The 19,110-nt window shown below is 36.3% G+C and overlaps 7 protein-coding genes across 8 annotated transcripts; 3 read left to right on the forward strand and 4 right to left on the reverse strand.

Moving 5' to 3' along the window:
- Nucleotides 1-14: 14 nt before the first annotated feature.
- Nucleotides 15-1,016, forward strand: LOC103312330 (selenoprotein S). The gene is made up of 4 exons (XM_008192696.3): nucleotides 15-201; nucleotides 258-404; nucleotides 453-656; nucleotides 705-1,016. Exons 1-4 carry the CDS (start codon nucleotides 144-146, stop codon nucleotides 791-793), a joined length of 498 nt encoding a protein of 165 aa, XP_008190918.1. The 5' UTR covers nucleotides 15-143; the 3' UTR covers nucleotides 794-1,016.
- Nulp1 (Nuclear localized protein 1) lies at nucleotides 936-3,573 on the reverse strand. Its single transcript, XM_008192695.3, has 8 exons — nucleotides 3,288-3,573; nucleotides 3,060-3,236; nucleotides 2,810-3,015; nucleotides 2,351-2,761; nucleotides 1,831-2,244; nucleotides 1,531-1,780; nucleotides 1,306-1,484; nucleotides 936-1,244 (listed from the first exon to the last, which is right to left on the reverse strand). The coding sequence occupies exons 1-8, from the start codon at nucleotides 3,417-3,419 to the stop codon at nucleotides 1,055-1,057; spliced, it is 1,959 nt and encodes a 652-aa protein (XP_008190917.1). The 5' UTR covers nucleotides 3,420-3,573; the 3' UTR covers nucleotides 936-1,054.
- Nucleotides 3,574-3,759: 186 nt separating this feature from the next.
- Nucleotides 3,760-5,576, reverse strand: Syx7 (Syntaxin 7). Of its 2 annotated transcripts, none has more exons than XM_968362.4 (6): nucleotides 5,433-5,576; nucleotides 5,226-5,351; nucleotides 5,110-5,179; nucleotides 4,813-5,060; nucleotides 4,627-4,757; nucleotides 3,760-4,577 (listed from the first exon to the last, which is right to left on the reverse strand). In XM_968362.4, the coding sequence occupies exons 2-6, from the start codon at nucleotides 5,326-5,328 to the stop codon at nucleotides 4,329-4,331; spliced, it is 801 nt and encodes a 266-aa protein (XP_973455.1). In that variant the 5' UTR covers nucleotides 5,329-5,351; nucleotides 5,433-5,576; the 3' UTR covers nucleotides 3,760-4,328. The 2 variants fall into 2 exon arrangements, with proteins under 2 accessions (XP_973455.1, XP_015833391.1); XM_015977905.2 differs by having other exon boundaries at nucleotides 5,226-5,366; nucleotides 5,433-5,544.
- A 96-nt stretch (nucleotides 5,577-5,672) lies between these two features.
- Nucleotides 5,673-7,695, reverse strand: Swt1 (Swt1 RNA endoribonuclease). The gene is made up of 6 exons (XM_064359758.1): nucleotides 7,103-7,695; nucleotides 6,899-7,046; nucleotides 6,695-6,850; nucleotides 6,423-6,526; nucleotides 5,986-6,373; nucleotides 5,673-5,938 (listed from the first exon to the last, which is right to left on the reverse strand). Exons 1-6 carry the CDS (start codon nucleotides 7,571-7,573, stop codon nucleotides 5,799-5,801), a joined length of 1,407 nt encoding a protein of 468 aa, XP_064215828.1. The 5' UTR covers nucleotides 7,574-7,695; the 3' UTR covers nucleotides 5,673-5,798.
- A 189-nt stretch (nucleotides 7,696-7,884) lies between these two features.
- Nucleotides 7,885-9,944, forward strand: nop5. The gene is made up of 3 exons (XM_968327.4): nucleotides 7,885-8,096; nucleotides 8,153-8,229; nucleotides 8,282-9,944. Exons 1-3 carry the CDS (start codon nucleotides 8,052-8,054, stop codon nucleotides 9,828-9,830), a joined length of 1,671 nt encoding a protein of 556 aa, XP_973420.2. The 5' UTR covers nucleotides 7,885-8,051; the 3' UTR covers nucleotides 9,831-9,944.
- TH1 lies at nucleotides 9,831-12,239 on the reverse strand. The gene is made up of 10 exons (XM_968297.4): nucleotides 12,071-12,239; nucleotides 11,582-12,022; nucleotides 11,382-11,531; nucleotides 11,195-11,325; nucleotides 10,961-11,148; nucleotides 10,662-10,914; nucleotides 10,335-10,545; nucleotides 10,146-10,286; nucleotides 9,971-10,100; nucleotides 9,831-9,923 (listed from the first exon to the last, which is right to left on the reverse strand). The coding sequence occupies exons 1-10, from the start codon at nucleotides 12,125-12,127 to the stop codon at nucleotides 9,889-9,891; spliced, it is 1,737 nt and encodes a 578-aa protein (XP_973390.1). The 5' UTR covers nucleotides 12,128-12,239; the 3' UTR covers nucleotides 9,831-9,888.
- Nucleotides 12,240-12,434: 195 nt separating this feature from the next.
- Nucleotides 12,435-13,803, forward strand: Urm1 (Ubiquitin-related modifier 1). Its single transcript, XM_008192694.3, has 5 exons — nucleotides 12,435-12,575; nucleotides 12,628-12,698; nucleotides 12,903-12,984; nucleotides 13,593-13,641; nucleotides 13,691-13,803. The coding sequence occupies exons 1-5, from the start codon at nucleotides 12,553-12,555 to the stop codon at nucleotides 13,757-13,759; spliced, it is 294 nt and encodes a 97-aa protein (XP_008190916.2). The 5' UTR covers nucleotides 12,435-12,552; the 3' UTR covers nucleotides 13,760-13,803.
- The last annotated feature ends 5,307 nt before the right edge of the window (nucleotides 13,804-19,110 follow it).

The raw sequence follows: 19,110 nt of genomic DNA on the forward strand, positions 1-19,110 counted from the left end.
ATTTTGATTTGACACGTCAGGTGACATTGACATTATTTTGACAGTTTAATAATTAAATTGTAGTTTGTTGTTAATTATTAAAAATTGCAATTGCATCGTAACAATAATATTGTGGAACATTTATATTGAACAAACTGGGAGCGATGGACGAGTTTGAAGCCTTTGAGCAAGAAAACGGCTTCTGGAATCCACTGAATTCAGGTTAGTCCTTAACGCAAAAAAAGGAAAGTTTTGGTAATTAACATTCGCATTTTTAGTCATTTACATCCTTGAAAATTATGGCTGGTATATGCTAATTGCTTGTATAGCTCTAGTAGTGGTATACCAGAAAACTTTAAAATCTTACATCCAAAAACTTAGGGAATACAAATTTGAGAGAGACTATGCGGCTAAATACCACAAGAGTAAGTTACTTTACGAAATTTAGATCGTTTTAACTGGTTTGGCCCCAGATCCCGATGTTTTTGCTGCACATGTCAGTGCCCAACAACAGTGGGCCCAGAAACTCCAAGAAAAATATAACAAAGAATCTGAAGAATATCAAAGAAAAATGAAAGAAAAGGAGGAGAAAAAGCGAGAGGAGCTTAAAAGGAAGTATGAGACTTCTGGGGGTCACGTTTTGGGTAGGAAAGATGATACGAGTAATTTGCGACCAGGTGAGTGTAACACTTGCTGAGTCATGATTTATTGATTCGTTACTGTAGGATATAACCCACTGATGGGCGCTGGAAGTTCGTCCAATTATCGCCCACCTAGGAGAAGTCCTTGTGGAGGCGGAGGATGTGGCAGATAAGACTATCACTTTTAAATAATTAAACTACACAATTATAAATTATTTTTTTAATATTACACTATTGTTGGGCTTTACTTAATTAATTAATTACGAATCTATACTAGAATTAATAATTTAATAACATAACTGAAACTACAAAACGGACAGATTATCAATTTATTTGGTTATATCATAATTGTAATAATAAACATTTTTAGAATATAGCAACAATAAGGAAATAAAAGGTTTAGTGTTTTCTTCACTAGCGAATTAGACTAATTATTAGGTAAGGTCGTCGTAATCTTCGTCAACATCAGCGTCGTTCGGTACTTCCATTTCTGGGGGCCTTATGTTGTTCAACAAGTCTCTCATTGCCCCAACCAATGATACGACACTTCGTCTAAAATCTCCAGCGTCATTGTTTGCGTTTTCGTAAACCGGAAGAGCTGCAGCGCCATCTTCCTCTCTCGGTCTACAAAAAAATTCCACTCTGCTAACTGTGGCTGCGAAAACAACCCAAAAAATGGACTTACGGGTCCAAAAGATTTGGTGGAATCTGATTGGGATTAAAGTTGGGCAAAATCGACCTGAAGAAAATACTTAAAGGAATGGAACTATTATTTGAGACTGTTGGCCGTTTTGGCTTGGTGTAGATGTTGATGGAGTCTTGAGGGGGCAAAGGATCGAACCCTAAGACAGGTCCGCTGAAATCCTGGAATAACAATTAATCCCATGTGTGGTTTTGCACAAAAAATTACATCAGTGATTGGTGTTAGATCCTTGATGTCTGAGAGCAGAATATGTCTCGCTATGCTCCTTGGCAGGGAGCCTTGGTACCTTTTGGCCCGTTTCGTCTCATAATCCTTCACAACTGGGTCATTTTTATCAACTCGATCCAACACTGCGTGCACATTGCGTTCCAGCCAGTGCATCAAATCGCTGTCTTTCCACACATGGTAACACCTACTCACATACAACTGGATCAGCTGTGTCAGAGCGGCCGATTGTCTAAAACACACCCAATATACCCATCTGTTTACATATCACTCATCAATTACTTGTTTTCGTTAACTGAGAAGAATTTGTGCGTCATTACCCTGTTGTCAATTTGCACTGAGCATTTTTCAAGTAAAGGCATGAGTACGCCGGGGAACATTAACAACGCGTTCTGAAGCAAACTGTCGGCTTTGGCCGTTTCGCCGTTCGATGTGTGGAAATGGGCCACGGCTGTTGAGAAAGCAAAGTTTGGGAGTTGGGACAAGTTCTTTGCTGTCTCCCATTCGTCAGCAAAGTCAATCAGCCAGTTGTACTCGCGGGCACGTAAAGCATAAAAGTCAATTGCTAGTTTAATGGCAAGGGGGTCGCCGTCGGGGTCCAGCGAAAGGAGAAGCTTGCAGAACTCGAGGGCCGTTCGACAGCAAGCGCGGCCCCCGACGAAAGTCAGGTGCTTGAAGATTGTTATGTATAAAGCCCTGGAACGTAGGAAAAAACTTTCGATTACAATGCAAAATTTTACAGTAAATTACCAGGCGTTTAAATATAGTAATCTTTTTATTAAAATTTAAAACAAAAATGTACCTGTTTTCCTGCCTTCTGTAGTCCAGCCTGCAGTTTCCTTGCGCAACATTGAAAAGAGGGTGAAAAGCGCACTCCAGGCAATAGAGCGCCCTTTCAATAAACTCAGCTGCCATTGCCAGATCCTCGCTCAATTTACACAAATCTGACAACTGTATCAGGGCATCAATGTGGTAAGGGTGGTCATTAATAATTGCAACAATATTATCAGGATTTAGACTTTCAACTGACTCAAGAAACCTGTTCTGTATCTGGCGGTAACTCTGACTGTGTTCGTAGGTAAAATATTGAATCCCCTGTTTATTTTCGAGCAAGTTCATGGAAAGTCCCGACTTGCCCACTTGGGGCCACGTATCTTTACCACTTACTAGCCACGTTGTCTTTGTATGTCCCCTCCCTCTGTTTTTTCTTTTGCTACAAGAAGAAAGTCAGAAGATCGGGCTTTAAGTGACTATTACCTACTGTTCAGCTTGGATAATTTTTGAGCCAAATATCTTTTTCAATTCATTGTTCGGGTTCAAATGTTTATGTTGCACGGACAGAATGTTCTTATTGTGGACATTTTTCTCGTGCTTGGTGTTGAATGGAGGAGCTGAGGTGGTTTTAGGCAAGTGGCTTTCGCCCAAGAGTCTGTTCACCTCACGAACTGATCTCTCGACTTCGTCGATCTAAAAAGGCAAAGTAATGTTTAACCCATAACTTTGGGTCTTACATCAGCATTGTCCTCGCTGCTTCGCTGCGGATTCACATGTTTCCCTGACTTTTTCTTCTTCTTCTTTTTCTTTCGCTTGACCGCCTCGTGGTTTGGGTCCCCTTCACATGACTTGGCAGCCTCCGTTTCATTGTCGTCTTCCTTGACTTCGCTCTCTGAGTGTGACTGTTGGTTCAGCTGGAAGATGATAATTAACGCAAAATTCGCGTTACTGGAAGGGGCTGTTACCAGATCGTAGCGATTGATGTTGAGTTGTTTTCGTCGGGCACCCCCACTAACAGGAATGTCGGTTTCTGTATCAGATATTTCATCCACAATGTCTTTATCCCCCTGTAATTTTCGCAACACTCGAGAAGACATCACAAGAACAGTAACTTCGCTGGTGACTTGTCTGCTGTTTTATTTCTTTTTCAGGAATATTTTGGTTATCCTTTCCGCAGGAAATCAATGGACTTCTGGAGATTTTTATTTTGATAGATTTGACACACGACTTGTACTTAACCTATAAATCTTTTTGACGTTTCTCCTGTAGAAATTTTGGATTTTTTAATCATTTATTTTTTATAATTGCTTGTTTATGGAGCTTGTTTAGCACCAAGGAATTATTTTAATTTAATTAGTCAATTTACAATCTACACTGAGAACTAAAAAAAATCGATAATCACCAATCCAAGTTCCAGGATTTTTTAATAAAGTAGACTTTTAAGTAACAACTTTTATTTAATACAATAATGGTACAAGTTTGGTGGAATAGATAATTTCTATGTTTGTCTATACTAAAGTTAAAGCATCAGATGCATTTATAATAATCAGAAATAATAAAACAATTAAGCCTTCTTCAAATACAATAGTACCTAAAATATGAACCTACTGTGTAACAAGAGTAAAAACAAACAATAAATGTACAAAAATGCCTAAAGTTTGTAAAATATAACGCATTAAATTAAATTTATGATCAAAGCGGCTTGTAAGTTTCAGATAAGTTGGCTATACTAAGGGGCCACTGATCAAAAATTTAATTAAAAACATGATAAAAATTTGGAGATTATAAAATAGCTTGAAAGTTTCTGCAACAATAAAGTAAAATCGTTACAATCTAAATAATAAATAAATGAGTTAATATCGTAACAGTTTAAATAGAATGACCTTGGCACTGAATTTAAACTGTGGTAAAAATGTACAGCAAAAATAGACTTCGTACAGCTGGATTTAGTACATTTAGATATACATATAATATACATTTCGTGATAGATCCAATACCATTTGCAATTAACTAGTTTTCCAAATAATAATTATAATAATGATAGTTAAGATAACAGCACCAATAATACCAAGAATCATCTTCTTTCTCCTAATTTTATTTTTGTAAGTGCTAGCCTGGTGTAACTGCTGGGCACCTTCTCTCACAAAATCGCTAGTTCTCTCCACATTTGCTTCAATGCTGTCGATAACTTCGCCTTGTTCGTGGACAAGAGCACCCAACTCTTTGAAAATTTGATTGACATCGTTAATATCACTCTAGAACAAATTGTACAGTTATCTATTTTTTTGAGATAAAAGCACATACTTCTAACTGTCTAATGGACTGTTCCTGCTCTTGGAGGGCTCGTAACTCTGATTCTTCTTGAAGTTGCACCTGCTCTTTTGCCGCACTACTGTCTTGTAACTCGATCAATTGTTCGTCTTTTTTATAGCTACCTAAAGTTTAATGTGTGATAGAATAAGCCACTGCTTCCTTCAATAATGAACTTACTGAGGAATGGTTCGCCATAAGCTTGGGCTTTGGCTTTATTGACTTGTTCTTTTTCCTTCTGCGCTGTGCTTCTCTGAGCAGCTTGGAACATGTTCAGGGTTGAAGTAAACTCATCCTGAAGACGTTCTCTTTGCATTTTACGCTGCCGTTGCTCAGACTGGGATTGGGACGGGGATATGGCGTTAAGGTCCTTAATGTAACCATTGGTGTCCTTTACAAGCTGTTGGGTGTAGTGCTGAATGGAATGGCTGCAAAAACTTCAGTAAAAAAATCAATGAATAATGTTTTAGTACGTACAGCTGTTTTCTCAAATCAGGTGAGTCTTGGTGAGTGCCTATCTGGTTTACCATGCGTTGCATTGACGAAACTGTAAAAGCCACTTAATACAGTGATCAAATGAAGGAAAAAGTTACCATTTTGCGATATTTTCTGTATGCTAGTGCCAATGGTTTGAGCCAACTTTTGGAAATCCTGCTCTCTGTTCTGCCCCCCGTTTTGGTACGAAAAACTATCCATATTTTATTGTTTATTAATCTCTTCTGTAAAATCAAACACTTTTATCATTATGATTTGTTTGCTTGGACTAAGGCAAAGAAAGCATAAAACGTTCCATGTCTTACCTAAAACATCAAATAAAATATCGTATTGTTAATCGGAAAGTAATAATTGTTATTTTATTTGCACTTTTAATCAATAACACTTGAGATTGTGAGTCACTGCTTTTATTATTTGACAGATGTCAAAAAATTAAAATCTCATTGACAGACAAGAATGTAAACATTACGGAAATAAATTTCCAAAGCTATACGAGGTATCCTCAAAAAGTAACGATCAATTTTTTTATTAACATAAAATTGGTAGAATTTCAAATAAAACATTTTTTTAACAAACATAATACAATAGTTTATTCCTGAACGGATTACACCGTGGAGATAATAGTTAAACAAATTTTTATATAATTTTAAAGAAAGATTTTGCAGAAAACGCTAAGAATTTTTAAGACTGTTTAAATCCCGTATCGTATTCTCGGTCATAATTTTACAGCACTCGACGTCCTTCAAAAATAGACAAACTCTTAGACAAAGTCTTATGAGGTCATTTAATTCTTTTGAGGTATCATTTATAGCTAAAAAATTAAAATCATTAATAGGAATTTGGTAAAATATAGCCTACTTGTGTGCTGTGATAGAAAGGCTGAAAGATCTTCTATGGCATTCTTACACTGTTTCATTACTACTTCTTGAAACACAGGAAACCAGTATTTTGTAAATGTAGCGATGCATTCAGTTAAAGTCTTTGATGATGGCTGACATATTGGCATTCTGTTACAGGCTTCTCCATAGGCATTTTTAGCGCATTCACGAATTACAGTATTACATAAACATGTCATGATATTTAAAATAGTCGCTGATTTATTCTGCGTTTTTGGCATTATTTCTTGAGAAAGCGGAATATTATTCTGCATTTTTTGTATTTTAAACATTATTTCTTTAGATGAGCATACGGGAATTTTATTGAAATGGGCTTTGTTTTTTAAATTAATGTCATTTGTGAGGAGAACCTAAAAAATTAAGTCACCCAAAATAATTCGATGTGGATTATTGTGTTACCATATTTTCATATTTTTCTAAAACTTGCATACAGCAAGCAATTATTTTGTTATCTTGATTTGCACCTACACTTTCCTGTTCATTAGCTTCCATTAGTGTCTGCCCTGAAAAAATAATTGCTATTACTTTTGTCACTGCTTCCTTATCCAATGAAAAAAGTACCGTGAATTTTTTGTTTACTAGAGCGACTCATGTTAAAGAATAAAAATAAAGTTCAATGGTCATAATAAAAAAATGCAAACACTTCTACGTGAAACATTGTTTCAGTATACCTTTCATTCTATTATGTTTACTACTCATAGTTTTTTCTATTAACTTGATGGCATCTTGAGCTTTCTGTCTGAGGCTACGTTTGTTTGAATCGCCCTTTATAAAGTCTAACTCTTCTGTAACAATCCAGGGAATGAAAATGACTGGCTCCCTGGGTCCTATAACAAGTGTGATAAATATTTATCCATTGTTACACATTTCTTTACCTTTAACAGCTAATGTAACAATGTTAGCAATTATATTCAGCTCTGATAAGAATATATTCGTGTCAACCACAATATAAAACTGACAAGAACTCGTAATTTGTGAATTTAAAGTATTATCACTTGTGCTTTTGGACTCCTCAATATCAGTCTAAAAAGACAATTAACTAGAATATTAAACTGAATAATTAAATCAAGAGAGTATACAGGACACCATTCCATATCCTCTTCTGAAACAACTGCTGTCTGTTGAAAGCCAACAGCAAATGGATTTGGAGATTCAGTGGTAAACACATTCGTTTGTGTTAGAAACTCTTCTTTAAAAATGAAAGGAGTTCCAGGTTCACTGTTCGAACATTCCCCTGAACTCGAGGCACTTTCCTTAATAAACAGTTTTGTAGACACTTCATGTTGCACTGAATCAGTTGGTCGTTTCCGCACACAATTCTTGTCTTTAAATTTTGGTACAGATTGAGCAGATTTTGAAACTTCTTCATTTAAGCTAGTCCTAAGCCTCTTTAACCTTTCATTAGCTATGTTCTTTTTCGGCGTAACACTAATGGTACGTTTCGTTCCATGTTTTAAATGACTATCCTCTTGAACAATTTTTTCCGGAAAAATTTTAGGATTCCTCTCATTTTTTCGTTTGGCTACGAGGACTTTTCGTTTGTCTGACATTTTAATTTTTAGCAAAAAAAACTTCTTTTAATTCATTTTCAAATAACAATTTTCTGTTTTCTCGCAAATCAGCTGACAACAACAACAAAACGCCATCTTAACTTGATCACGTGATATGTACAATGCACCCGAATTCGACCTGTTGTTAAGATCGACTTAACCGAATGTAGGTGAAACTGAAACTTTTTTACAAGTAACCAGTTAACGCCAGTTACTAATTACAACTCCCACACATACTAAAAAGAACTTGGGTTTTTGTAAACTGGTGTCAAATAATCTTAAATCTGCTTTATTTAGATTTACATTGGAAAGGCACGTGGGGGAAAGAACCAAGAGTTGGTAATTCTTGGGGAATTCGTGCGAGTCGACAATCTCGCCGACGCGCTAGACCTCATGGTTTCTAATTGTTGCCGGTTTTTATCGTTAATATTAAAAATTGGTGGGTTTTCATATAAATTGTTGTAATACAAAGTGAAAAATGTTGGTCTTATTTGAGACAGCGGCAGGTTACGCGCTGTTTAAGGTAATTCTGCAGTAAAGTTGTTGACAAACTTAACCTCAAATTTTCCATGCTTTCAGCTTCTGGATGAAAGCAAATTAAAAGAAGTTAACAATTTGTACCATGAATTTGATTCACCCGAGTCGGCAGGAAAAATGTACGACCTGTCCTAGTTTCAAAATGCAAACTTATTAGTAAAATTGTTTTAGTGTGAAGCTGAAACATTTCGAGAAGTTCAATGATACCACTGAAGCCCTGGCTGCCACGACTGCAGCCGTCGAGGGCAAAGTCTCGAAAAGCTTGAAGAAGGTGCTGAAGAAGCACATCGACCAAGAATTGCAGGACAAGCTGCTTGTGGCCGACGCCAAGTTAGGGTCTGCCATTAAAGAGAAGTTCAATTTACAATGCGTTTCGAATACAGCTGTCCAGGAGCTGATGCGGTGCATTCGGTCGCAATTGGACAGTTTGATAACGGGGTTACCTAAGAAGGAAATGACCGCGATGGCGTTAGGTTTAGCTCATTCCTTATCACGGTACAAGTTAAAATTCTCGCCTGATAAAATTGATACAATGATAGTCCAAGCGGTTTCGTTGCTTGATGACCTCGATAAAGAACTCAACAACTACATAATGAGGTGCCGCGAATGGTACGGTTGGCACTTTCCCGAGCTTGGGAAAATAATCACTGATAACGTTGCGTTCGTCAAAACTGTTAAAATCATCGGAACGCGTGATAACACCGCCAGTTCTGACCTCTCCGACATTCTCCCCGAAGAAATTGAGGAGAAAGTCAAGGAGGCAGCTGAAATATCAATGGGTACTGAGATATCCGACGACGATATTTTAAACATTCAGAACTTGTGCGACCAAGTTGTAGAAATTTCCAATTATCGCACCCAGTTGTACGACTATTTGAAGGCCCGTATGATGGCGATGGCCCCAAACCTGACAACGTTGGTTGGGGATTTGGTGGGCGCTCGTTTGATTTCGCACGCTGGGTCTTTGATAAACTTGGCCAAACATCCGGCCTCCACGGTGCAGATTTTGGGGGCTGAGAAGGCGCTATTCCGAGCCCTCAAGACCAAGAAAGACACCCCGAAGTACGGGTTGATCTACCACGCCCAGTTAGTGGGGCAAAGTAGCACCAAAAACAAGGGGAAAATGTCTCGAATGTTGGCGGCTAAAGCAGCCCTCGCAACTCGAGTCGATGCTCTAGGCGAAGACGGGAATTTCACGCTTGGGGCGGAGCACAAAGCCAAGTTGGAAGCACGTCTTAGAATTTTGGAAGAGGGGAATTTGAGGAGAATTAGCGGGACGGCGAAAGCCAAGGCCAAGTTTGAGAAATATCAAGGGGTTTCGGAAGTTCAGCAGTATCCTGCTGCTGCCGACTCGACGTTACCTTCGACTTCGAAGAGGAAGAGGTCAGAGTCGGAGCAAGTGAAGGAGGAGTTGAACACGACTCAGGAGACTCCCAAGCAGAAGAAGAAAAAGGTCAAGACGGATGAGACCAATGACAGTATCAAGGAGGAGGATGAGGACAGTGGTGAGGGCCAGAAGAAGAAAAAGAAGAAGAAGAAGGCGAAAGAGGAAGCGGAGGAAGAGGTGGAAGCGGAAGTTAAGGAAGAACCTGAGGTGACGCCTGGGAAGAAAAAGAAGAAGAAGAAGTCCGAGAGCGAAGCTCCGCCTGAAGTTGTTGAAGAGCCAACAAGTGGAAAAAAGAAAAAGAAGAAGAAGAGCATTTCCAAGGAAGATGAATAATTTAGCGGAAGGTTTTTTATTTTTTACAATAATAGACATTCTTATTATTAAGGTGCTGTTATACAACAGCGGTGTAATTTGCTTTGCAATAGACTAAAAACAAACAATAAGAAATTGATTTACCACGTTTTCCCACTCACCGATAAATTCAGACACGGGGTCGTTCTCCCCATCTCCTCTCATTGTTCCCGTAATTTCGTCATTTTCAACCATTGGCATAAATAAGTGGACGAATTCGGAGCTATAAGGGGGCCCGATGGTCTCCAAAACCTACAAAAATTGCATTTTCCGGTCATTTTTAACAAAGTAACTTACTTCCGTTACAAAGTAACGAATCAGGGATATGTCCGTGTCGCCTTTTTGCCAACACTGTTTTATGTACTTTACAACGGGTACCACACATCCAGCACATAGCAAATTTACCATTCTGTCAAGGACCATTTTGCGCATTTCAAGCTAACAAAAAAAAAACTGAAAAATATCGTAAAAAAATTGATAACTTACTTGGACTAAAATTTCCAGTTCGTCTTGCTTGGATTCAAACAACCTGATTAGTAAGTCGAGTACTTGATTATGGAGAAGAGGGTGACAAGTAACTACTTCATCCAAGAGCGCCAAATGAATTGGAGTGTGTTCTGTTGACAATTTAAAGTAACTTGCTTCGGTAACAGTGCACTCAACCCAACGGATAATTCCAACAGAAACGACTGGATACCTAAAAAAATAAATATAAGTTTCTTAGTTGACAATGTTTTTGATAATGGTGATTTACCGACATTTTATTTACAAAATTTATTCAGTTTTTATTAAAATATCATCTTAGAAACTTACCTGAGACACTGATACAGCGTTGCAAGTTCTGCCATTAGCTCTGAACTCCCTTTATTGGTATTACAAATATTGTGGACCGTTTCAATTGAATGAATAGTCGCTTGAAGTTCATCTTTATTGACCACTCTTTTTTGCCCTTTTTTGGCTTGCATTTCATAGACACTTGCTGCATAAGCTAACAAATGGATATATTTGGGCTTGTGGTCGGGGTTGAGTTTTACTCCAGGTTTAAACAAGGCATCAATCAATAATTCTGAAATTGTGAATTACCATATATTCAGAATCGTTAAAAAACAAACCCAGAAATTGCGGAGTTCTGATTAAATCAATGGGAGGAGGGTCTGGAGCGTTGTAATTTCTGTACAGAACTGTAATGTCGGCTGGATTAAGTGTATTTTTTGAAAGCATTGATGTCAAGGCCTGGCAGGCCAGAGGGTATGCAGAGGCGCCGTTTAACGCCATTGTGATTGGAGTTACGTCATGGCCACTGAAAATGGATAAATAATTTTTGTGTTTACTAGAAAAAATTATACTTTTTTTGGGCGCATTTCGTGATTTCTTGAGACAGTCGCTTCATGCTACTGCCACCCTTGGATTCTCGAGCTAACACGTGGATAATCACTTGACTGTAAACGTATGTGTGCTGGCCGTGGCACACCATTTTCTAGAAAAATAGATTTTTTTTCTTAGTGAATTCAAGTGTTAAATTGCATAATTTACTGCACACTCCTTGCTGGTATTTTGCCAGTCTTCTGGATTGGTCAAAAAACTAGCAATTGAAGTTTTGAGTACTCTAGAGAAGACTTCCAACTGTTGAGCTGCCGTTGAAATGCTTGTGATTTCAGCTTGGAAACCGGCGTCGGAAATAAGCTGCAATTACCACATTTACTCATGTTACACTTAAGGCAATTTTTACGAACCTTAATTGTGAAATTTAACATTAAGCAGTCTGGATACTCCTCAGCTAATCTATAAATCAGTGACCGCCACGTGGGATGTTCAATTAGCTGTGTCAGCCAAGCTGGCGTCTCACCCTCTTCTGTGAAAATCGTGTCAGCTTTTTTGGGATCAAATGTTTTCAAAATCATCTCTTTTAAGTGGTTCTCCACCATTGCTTGAACCGAAGTTACATTGACTCCACCTGTGATTAGCCATTCTGCTATCAAGTTAGCCATCTGGGCTACGGCGGTGTAGTTCTGTGATAATTCTTCAATCACTTGCAAGGGGTTTCCTCCAGACTGGAAATACCGTTTCAGCTGGGAGAAAATTCCCGGTTCCATTATGTAGTCTGAGGTCGAAAATTTCTCCGCGCATTCCTTAAGGACCTGCTCAGGGTTTTCCGTTTCATCGCCCGCATCTGACTAAAAATACGAGTTGTTGAAAGATTCAAGATTTCAATAAATGCTCACGTCATTATCGAGTCGATCAACGGTATCCCAATTTCTCTCGTCGTATTCTTCATCCATTGCAAGTTAATTACATATAACTGGGGCAGTTATATAAATTAAAACAATAAAAAAGTCGCGTCCTTAAACATAACATAACCTTCGAAATTTGACGTTACTACCAACTAGTAGTTATTTCGCGAAGTGTACGTTGGCGGCTTTGACCCACAAAGATTTGAAAATTATAAAGCAATTCCCAAATTTTCCGTAACTAGAATTTCATGGTACAATTTTATTAAATCCGGGACACATTCAAAGGTCCAAAATTGAATTAGTTGACTTTATTCACCAAATAATAAATTAATAAAACAGTACAATATTGTTTGGGAATTTTATAAACTGGATTGGCTAACATGGTTGACAGAACTTGACATGTTATGAAATTAAAGGTTATGAGAATCAAATTGTAATTTTTTGTAATTATTTTTTTAGTAATATAAACCGAAATGCACATAACGGTGCAATTTGGGTGAGAATTGTTTAATTTTTTGCTAAAACTGTAGTATAATTTAATATTTCAGGGGTGGTGCTGAATTGCTTTTTGATAACAAAAAGAGTCACGATGTAACATTACCTGAAAAAGACAAGGAATGTAAGGATAATAAGGATAATTCACTTTTTTACTGACTTTTAATCAAAGCATTTATCGCAAATAGTCTTTTATTTATCATTTTATCAATTTTTACTACACCTGATTTGATTAGCTTATTTTAAAGAAATGAAACACATTTGTGGATATCTTTTATACTTTATTGCTATTATGCTAACTGCTTAATATGCTTAACTTATATTGCAGGGATAATTAAGGATTTACTTATTTGGATTAAAGATAATTTATTGAAAGAGCGACCAGAACTGTTTTTGCAAGATGAGTCTGTGTAAGTATACCTACTAAATTTATTTTAGCTAAATTCAGACTAAATTATAAAATGTATTTTATTCTTTGGTGAATTATGAGCAGTAAGATTAAATAATACGTGTTTTTTTAATTTTCTTAATTATTTACATGCAGGATTCAGAAACCAGTCAGTATAACTCAAATTAGCAAAAAAATGGGATAATAAGCATTCTTAAAATTTACTTTATAAAAAAAGGTGAAAATCAGAATCGTTATTGAAGGACTCGCTTCTGTAAAAGTTAACAATGAGTGATTCCTGTCCCACAAAAGTTACTTGACGAAAAGTGAAATAAATACACAGATTGGCTTCTGAGCCCTCCATGTGATGAATACAGTATTTCATTTTTTGCTATCGTTGACAAATGAATTTGTTCCGAGTTTCATATTTCCCTTTTTTCCACGAAATTACAAAATCTGCTCTATTTTTATAATACTATCCTTGTTTCGATGCATGTATGCAGCAATATGATCCGCATAGGTAATTGATTCAGCATCTATTTACTCACGCCGCGTTGATTAGTTGCTCTTGTATAGCTTGTTACGTTCCGGCGCTTAAAAATGCGCTCACTCTTTTATTATTTTTTGTAGGCGACCTGGAATACTCGTCTTAATCAATGACGCAGATTGGGAATTGATGGTAAATTGCAGTTAGGGAATACAAATTTTTATCTTTATTTACATTTTAGGACACTGTTAACTATGTCATTCGGGAAAATGATAGGATATTGTTTATTTCCACATTACACGGGGGTTAATTTTATTGTATCTGTTTTTTTTTAAATAAAAGATTTGTTTATGATGTGTTTTTCTGCTTCCACTCTTTACTGTCATGACACCTTGGCCAATGACTCCTCTTGTTTTTTTTACTTACGATAGTTGGGTCGATTAATTCTATCTTTGTCAAAACATGGTTAAAAGGAAATGAGAATTTTTCTTCTATTGATAGATTATTATATGTATTGACCTGCATTTTTTGCCAAATTCGGGCAGTTTTTTTTTAATTATTGTCCGCTGGTTATGCTATGACAATCTGACAAAGCAAGATCTTGAGGAAGTTTCCAGAAACTAAAGAAAAGGCATATATTACTGAAAAAATAAGAAACTATTTTTTTTACATTTCACTATTATTGTGCTTACACTGTGCTAGAAACAGAAAAATTTTTTTTTGGAAACGCTTAAAATGTAGACTTTTACTTGGGCGCTCCGCATTCACCACTGGTTGAGTGACAATAAAGTAGCAGTTGTCTATGTCGCGGTTTTGGTGAGGGCATTAACAGTTCTCCATAATATTATCGGAGCAGCGGCGTCGTGTAAATAGGCTCGTAAATCGATGTGGTCAGATAGTTTACACCCAGTGTGGCCCTTATATGTAAATTATCGCTAGAGATCACATAACAAGATACACAGTGCATCACACAATAGTTTGTTGGTGTGGTGTTAACCCTCTTTCTATTCACCGGCGGAGCGCAATATTCGGAAATAATGATTTTATTTAAAATTTATCGCTCTGATCAGATATTGTAAGAGCCGAGAGCACGTAATATTATTACCTTTGTGGTACTTTCTGAATATCTAAGTGCAGTGTCAGCAGAAATAAGAAATCTTTACTATCTCATTGTTCACGATTCTACCGTAGATTTTACTTATGGATTATTGTCGTCCCAACCATTTCGAATATCTGATCTTTGCATAACTTCCCGCAACGTCTGGATAAATTAGCATAAAGTCGATGAGCCATCGAGAATTATGCGAAAAACCCGTTTTGTTTCCCTAACGATACATTATAATTGAGTTCGAGTTTAATTATCATAATGATGGAAACTTTACGCATAAAATCATTATTGTTATAAGTACACGGAGCGTTGTATTTAATGGCGAAAGAAGTGGCAATTATTTGAGAAAATTGGGGAAATTGGTCATTAAATTTCCATAAGTAGGAGGGAACGATTTCCTAAAAGAAATATACTAAATTAAGGTTAAGTTTTATGATTTTGCCGCTGTAAAGGATAAGGCGGACAGGACCATCGCAGGATAATGATGTCGTTTATATGGAGATCCTGTGCGTAGATGATGCTCAACCCGGTTGACTGCAGCACTGAGGTGTGTCGAGACATATGTAATGTCTTACCATACACTTTTTGAATCCAGTTCAAACAAATATTGACGAAATTGGGAATAAATTCTGATTTCGCGCTATTTACGATGCTACCTTTCCGACATTTGTACGTTTCTGCTTTCGGCTGTGTAATAAAACTGACATTAATCCGAAAATCATTTGAATGTGTTTCATTTTTAACCGCTGTAATCTCCTTTAGTCGATATTTACACCGGCTATTATACCTACTTTTAATACAATTTATTCGCTTTTTTTATTTTAAACCTGTTCATCCAAATTCGTATTTATGCAATTCAAAAATGTGCCTGTGTTTATGAGAAAAATTTACGTGCTATATCGCTCGCACGTTACGTTTCCGTGGGGTTCGGATTATGGGTTAATTTTGGAAAAGAGGGACTGTTATCCAGAGACCAGTCGTTTGCCCATACAATTACAGTTTTATTTGAAATTGTGAGTACCTTCGGGGAGTTTTAAAGTCAACACCTACGCAATGACTGCCCCAGCACGTTCAGATGCCTATTTTGTCGCCCGTGTTCACACTCTATTCACAAAAGCCACACAAGTATAGTCTTTCGTTCATTAATTTTAATACTTTAACCAATATTATGCTGTATCAAAATTAATAAACATTTACTTTAGAATTTTTTTATGTTGTAATATCATTTCAACAATCAGATCCTTTGAGCAATTGCTGCAAGAATTTTAATAATTAAATTCGGTAAATATTTGCCCGGCGCATCCACCATAATTCACACCTTGAACAAAGTTTTATTTAAATGTTATGGTTAGAGTATTCTATTTAACACCAATTTTTGTAAACTAGTCTAAACTATTTGTGCTAAAATTTAATTGGAATAAGGCGAAAATAACAATTTATTAAAGTGTATGAGTTGTTGGTGGTTGTTGGTGTCGAGCTTTCGTTAATTCGGCAAGTTCAAGTGTGGCGATCGCGCTGGGTGTCAGAAACACATAATCAGGGTTTTATTGAATGACTTTGGGACCGTAAAAACTTTTCTCAACAAGTTCGAGGGCAGTCATTGAATATTAGTTATCAAGTTAGACAGTCGAAATCGCTTATGGATTAGACGAGCGAACTTTTAGATGAAACAATATCCGCGTTGTCTGAAGCAGTTGAGTCTCGGTTTCTTTCTCCACATATCGGGATGCTATGCCGTCCTGTGCACGTCCTTCAAAACTAATAATGGAACTCGGCTCGCTAGAAAAGAAACTTCACAAAGTTGTACAAGATATTACAGCATCTTGTATAATGGTTGTCAACCGTTTATTACGAATCTGCGACCACACATTGTCTATCTGCATCGTTATTCTAAGTGCAATCGTCGCCGGAGAAAAGATCGGGACTAAGCTTCGGGAATAAAGGACAGACACTGGCATATTGCGGACGACAGCTAAGACAAGCTATTATTCCTTCGTTAGGATTTCAGACTAAACTCACGTTAGTTTTTACAGCGTCTAGTTATTGAACGTTTGTCAGCACGAATTATAAAAATTTATTTCCTTCATCTCCCGAGACGTTGACGAAATATATCTTCTGCTTCCGTTAAGGTGTTCTTAGCATTTTTTACCGACCCCGCAAAAGTGTTACATTAGCATTTGATAAATGTTCCCCTAGAAAATCTAAGAGATTTCCCTCTAAATGCCTCTATTAATTTTTTATGGTGCAAAGTGTCTTCGTAACGCTTTGATAATTTCAAGATTTGTGCCAGTCAAATTCAGGTTTGCGAAACGAATGTCTAGTACTGAATTATTTATTGAAGTATTTCCTAAACGCAGACTAATTATTTCAAATAAAAAATTGCTATTGATTTTTTACTCGTATTACTGAATTTTAGTGATGAAACTTTCTAAAGGAACTGTTTTGTTGAATAAGTCTGGTACATATTTTTGTATAAATTCAGAAATTGTCTGATGGAGACCTAAAAGCTGCTTATGTGTCTGTGTAATTATGTGGGAAATCACGTAATGTGTGCGGAAAAAATTTACGACGTAATATAATATAGAAATTTGTAAAGTTTAATGCCTTAGGAATGCGACATAAACCGTGGATAGTGGAAACTTTGGTGTATCATAAGTTTTCAAATTACTGCAAAGTTACAAACAGGCACTATAATTATGATAAATAATTAAATTGTTAAATACAGGAATGTTGGAAGTTGCTGCATAAAACCCGCTCCAATCTCTAAATGGATTACAAACAAGAAATTTCATAGTTATCTGCAAATCTGTCATTTCATCCTAATAATTTGCAGAGAATGTTTTCAATTAATGCATTTAGAAAATAAAGCAGCAAGTTTGTAGAGAAGTAATTGGTTCATCGTTTAATTTGGCTTTCGAATTCTGAAGAAGCGATGAGGACAAAGAAGGAATGTGAATGGGGTTTAGGCTTTCGATTTGGAAGACCTTAAAATTAGTTCGTATCAAATTCCGTACGCGTGTTTGATAATTAAGTTATCTCGTAGTAGTTTATTCTTGTGTTGGGAGAGATTTATTTATGATAAAGATTGAGGCAAAAACAGGTGTTTAATTATTTAAGGTTTGATAAGTTCAATGAGTTGAACTTTGAATAATACACTAATTTTTAATGAACACGCACAATGAGTGCGCTTGAAAATTAACGAGTACATCCGGCGGAAACAAAAACTTTGCGAGCTGAGAGCCAGGTAGCTGGGCTTCGAATATTAAACTTGTTTTATGCTCGGTTCTAACGAAGATGATCAAGAAACTTGTTTTAAAATTTTATTGGCCGGTTTTATTCAGACAACACCTATTAACTGATTAAAAAAGTTATTAATCTTGTATTTATTCGGGTTTACAGCGGTGTTAAAGTTAATATATTTCAGTTAAGACGAACTTCAAGTCTACTCAGCTTCGACGAATGCTAATTCTGTTAATAGCTTTATGGGCTGCTGTAGATGCGCGAATAAATTTAAAAGCAATTATACTAAAAACCCACTTTTTAATTACAGATAATTTTAAATATTCACCAGCTCAGAAGATAAAAATTAAAGTTAAATAAAAATGAATGTCCATATTTTAATTAGCCTTTAATTCTCGTTAAAAATGGTGTTGGAATTGGACTTTCAAATTGCATTGCACGTTTTATTTACCTAACATTGCGCAGAGTGCAAAAAGTTCTCAAAGTAACAGAACTCTGAGTAAATACACTTTTCAGCTGGAAGACAGTAATTAGCTAACCTAAGTAATTGCTCGTTTCCTTTTCGTCGATTCAATTCAATTAGCTTTCACACTATTTCGCCCCATTTGGACAAAAACTGAAACGAAGTTTTTTATTATCTGCTCTCGCCGCAGGCAAGTGCTTACTCTAAAACAATAGAATTACTGGATTAAACAAGTACGGTTTAGTGCTAGATAATTTCCGCTAAACTTTCAGAAAATATCAACGATTCTAAACCAGGACTTGGTCTTACTGTTTTTTTCTCCGACACAATGTAAGAACAACTTTGTTATTTTCACATGTGCCATAAAATTTTACGACATGCATAAAATATTTTTCAGAATTAAATACTTTTATGAATAATTTTATACATTAATTTACGATCGCATTACCGGCCATTCTAAAATCCTCTAAAGTGTATTTAATATGATTGTCATAAAATATGATCCCATCTATGTGTATCACTATTACTATTTTAACTGGAAAATTCAGTGTTTGTTTGTAAACAGACGAAAAAACTAACAACAAAAATGCAGTTTAATGTAAAATAGGTGCTTGGGTTAAACTGAATCAGTTCATAGTAAATATGCGTTTAAAACAGTTTTATAAAGCAATCATCGTAGCAATCATGCAACTTTTGATTGTCTGTTATTAACTAATCACTGCAACAAGTAAGTTCATTACAACTTTTACCATTAAATGATTTTAACGTTGGTTGGAAATAGGATTTAAATAACTCAGATTGATTTATGTTCGTACAATCGCAGACAAAGGAGTTAGAGGATACTCTGTGA

The sequence above is a fragment of the Tribolium castaneum genome, chromosome 1, assembly GCF_031307605.1.
Source record: "Tribolium castaneum strain GA2 chromosome 1, icTriCast1.1, whole genome shotgun sequence".
In the NCBI taxonomy this organism is placed as follows: domain Eukaryota; kingdom Metazoa; phylum Arthropoda; class Insecta; order Coleoptera; family Tenebrionidae; genus Tribolium; species Tribolium castaneum.